Source organism: Cyprinodon variegatus, unplaced genomic scaffold (assembly GCF_000732505.1).
Source record: "Cyprinodon variegatus isolate N-32 unplaced genomic scaffold, C_variegatus-1.0 Scaffold320, whole genome shotgun sequence".
NCBI classification, from domain to species: domain Eukaryota; kingdom Metazoa; phylum Chordata; class Actinopteri; order Cyprinodontiformes; family Cyprinodontidae; genus Cyprinodon; species Cyprinodon variegatus.
In genome coordinates this window covers 480,606-483,812 of record NW_015150773.1, presented here as the reverse complement: position 1 = coordinate 483,812, position 3,207 = coordinate 480,606, and the positions used below count along the sequence as shown (strand labels likewise).

General features: G+C 46.6%; 1 protein-coding gene across 1 annotated transcript in view; it reads right to left on the bottom strand.

Moving 5' to 3' along the window:
* LOC107091009 overlaps positions 1-3,207 on the bottom strand; it is a 20,346-nt gene that overhangs the window by 12,962 nt on the left and 4,177 nt on the right. Inside the window, exons 2-5 of the mRNA XM_015384705.1 lie at positions 2,684-2,856; positions 2,354-2,572; positions 1,416-1,576; positions 1,194-1,326 (exon numbers count right to left, since the gene is read on the bottom strand). Coding sequence (XP_015240191.1) covers positions 1,194-1,326; positions 1,416-1,576; positions 2,354-2,572; positions 2,684-2,856 — 686 coding nt within the window. The remainder of the gene's footprint in view (positions 1-1,193; positions 1,327-1,415; positions 1,577-2,353; positions 2,573-2,683; positions 2,857-3,207) is intronic.

The following is a 3,207-nucleotide window of genomic DNA, read 5'->3' as shown; positions in this document are numbered from 1 at the left end:
TTTAGACTGAACTGTCGCGCTTCTCGTTGCATCACACCTAAAGCGGTGCACAAGCCAACGCTGATTGGACGTTCGTTTGGTGAACGGCTCCAAATTTTCTTTAACGGAGAGTCTCCAGACTGATCTGCGAGTGAAACCTTGAAAGCTCGTGAGATCAGGATGGTCTCACGAGGCTAACTTGGTAAAGATCCTTAACGTCAACCCCTATGTAGTGAACAGGAGGTAACGCGGGGCGATCAGCCTCTAACGACCACCTCCCCATCAGGAATCATAAGGTCGGGAGAAAATCAAACATGTTTGAAATTCAGGCGGCCGTCGTGAGGTGGTCATGGGCAAATCGCTCGGTGCGCAAACAAGGAATCGTCTTCCTCTCAGATGAAACCCAGCAGCATGGCGGTACAATGAGTGAAATGGAGTTTTTTCTGTAAAATTAACAGACCGTAGTAGCCACGATTGCTCAGCCATGTCTGTTTCCAAATACGTCGTCGCCTTTTCTTTTTAGGGCTTTCAGCACAAAATTGTACAAATAGCCAAGGCAGCGCGTTTCACTCTGGTGAGCTTCATATTCCTCTTCTACTCGTTTGGCTTTTGGATAGACGAGTCCGAGTAGCGCCATCTCACTGCGAAGCTGAGGTTTTTAGATGTACAGTGTGAGCAGGGAGGTCGCATCAGAGCATCGTCGCACAGTGTGAGAACTGTGAACTTTTAACCCTGTGGTTTTAGCTGTAGCTGCGTGCAACGATTGAAATAATGGTACAGTGTACGAGCGGCTTTATCTAAAATTCTTGAAAGGTAGTTTCTAAACAAGTGTGCGATCACTTGCACCATAATGAACGTTTTGAAGAGTTTCAGTCTGGCTTTAGAGCTCATCATAGCACTGAAACAGCTCTGGTGAAGGTTGATAAGATGCTCTCATAGCTTCAGATAATTGACTTGTATACTTCTCCTGTTAGATCTCAGTGCTGCATTTGATCCAGTTGATCATAATATCCTTTTGAAAAGACTTGAGGATGTTCATGGAATCGATTGTTCCTCATGTTGCTAGATAGACAACCGAATAGATGGATGGCTATAAATATCTGAGAATGTTTAACTTAAACTGACTGTATAGTCTTGTTTTAGTATTATTTTGTATTACAGCAGTAGATAGCTGCTGAGCTTGAAGGTTTGCTCATTGGAAGAGGCTGCTTCACCTTGGGACTGACTATGGTGTCCTCATCATTCTGTCGGATGTTGTCGTCTATGAAGATGTGCTGAACATGCTGGTCAAAGGGGTCAATCCACAGCGGTTTCCCTCCTCGTATGGAGAAGGTGTTGCTAGCCCACCTGGATGCAGAAACCAGGACAAACAATCATTAAAAAGAGAAGAGGAGGAGAGTGGTGCTGTGTTTGTGCTGCAGCATCTAAATGGGTACCAGTCAAAGTGGTCCTGGAAGCCCCCTAGACCCTGCACCGAGCTCAGGTACTGGTAGAGTCCTCTCTCCCCATTGCTGGTGGACAGGCGGTCCTCGGCGCGGCTCAGGACGATCCCTCTTCTGCTGCAGCGGATCTTTCCTGGAGTCATGTCCACGCTGAGCTGAGGCACAGGAGAACAAAGGAGCAGAGGTCAAAGAGAAGGCTCTGGGATGGACGGCGTTAGGAGCTCTGCAGCTAAAGCGCTGAAAAAAGACACTAATAAAGAAAAACAGGTGAAGCCTAGAAACCCATGAAAGGTTGATTTATTTCCATCCCGTTTTCTCCGTCTCTCAACCCACAGCTGAACCGCAAGTTCAATTTTCCAATGCTTTGTGCTTTGGACATGCTTCTTACTTCACACCCTCTGTTCAGATGGTTTCATTTTTTTTGTTTTTTTTAACAGTGTCCCGTCTGGCAATAAGAATAATCGTCTTGATGCCAAAAAGAGTCCAACAGATTTTATTTGATCAAGTGGAGCAGTACGGCTATCTCCATAGTGTTCCGCTTGGTTTATGCATGTAAATGGCTTTATTATAATCCTTGGGGGGCCTTGGCAAAAACCGCGGCAGGTGCAGTGCATGGACGCCCGCGGCGTTCCGTGTTCAGTGCAACCTCGGGGTAAGGAGAAGATCTGACAGCTGCACATGTGGGACCTTCATGGACCTCCTCCAAGGTTTATTCTGTCAACTCACTGCAAGGCCTCATGGGGAAAACTTCTGCATTTTTCACTGATGGACCTGTTTTTTCGGGGGTTGAATTGGCAGGATGTGCCATCAAACACATGTTGACACAACAACAAGCTGACATGTATGTTAATAGTTTAGTCATGTGGACGAAGGGTGAGCAGGTTTCTGCAAGACAACATGGAGGGATTCAAGTCAGCTCCACTCGTGCTTACCTGGAGCTCAGGCAGATCAGGGAACAGTGGATGAAGCCCCTCCTTCAGCGCTCGACTCATAGCCCTCAGCACGCGAGGTAGGTCTGATCCGAACGTGCGGAAAACAATGGCGAACTCTCGTCCTTCCTGCGCCAGGTCTCTGATGAGCTGGAAGAAGGAAGGGAGGATCCAGTGGTAAAGCCGCCCATCCTCCCCTCTGACCGACAGCTGTGGGTCTTTCTGTAGAACACAAAGACAGGAAACCATGACAACAAGATAAATCTGAGCCACAATCAGACATCTTCTTTCCCTCAGAGCACTTCGCAGGTCTCTGCACCACGTCACACTTACCTTGGCGCCCTCAGGCCAGCGGAGCAGCTCTAGATGTTCCTCCAAAAGTCCTCGGAAGCGTCGCCCAGCAACAGAGGTGAAGCACGGCGAGCGTCCGAACTGAGAGTAGTAGCTGGCAGCGCCGCTGCAGGGAGGAAACATGGAGGCGGAGTCACTCAACCATTCCCACTTTCCTGCCGCAGAGAAAAACCAGAGGAAGAAATCAGCCAGGAGAGTCAATGAATAATGAAATTATCATTTTTAGATGTTGGTAAAACACCCATGGCTGCTCAGAGATGAAAATTAAAGGGCTTCAGCTAAGGATTATTTTGATAATCGGCTAATCTGTTGATTATTTTTTCAATTAATCGATAAGTAATCAGATAGCCAAAGGTTCCTTAAAGATTTTATACAGAATTAAACAAAGTGAAACAAAATCTTTTTGACTTGAGGACTTCCGAATAGAGCAGATTGACAGGAGAAACGTTTTTTTTTCTTTAATCTTAAATGCAAAATTCCAAAACAGTTTGAAGTCGTTTCTCTTC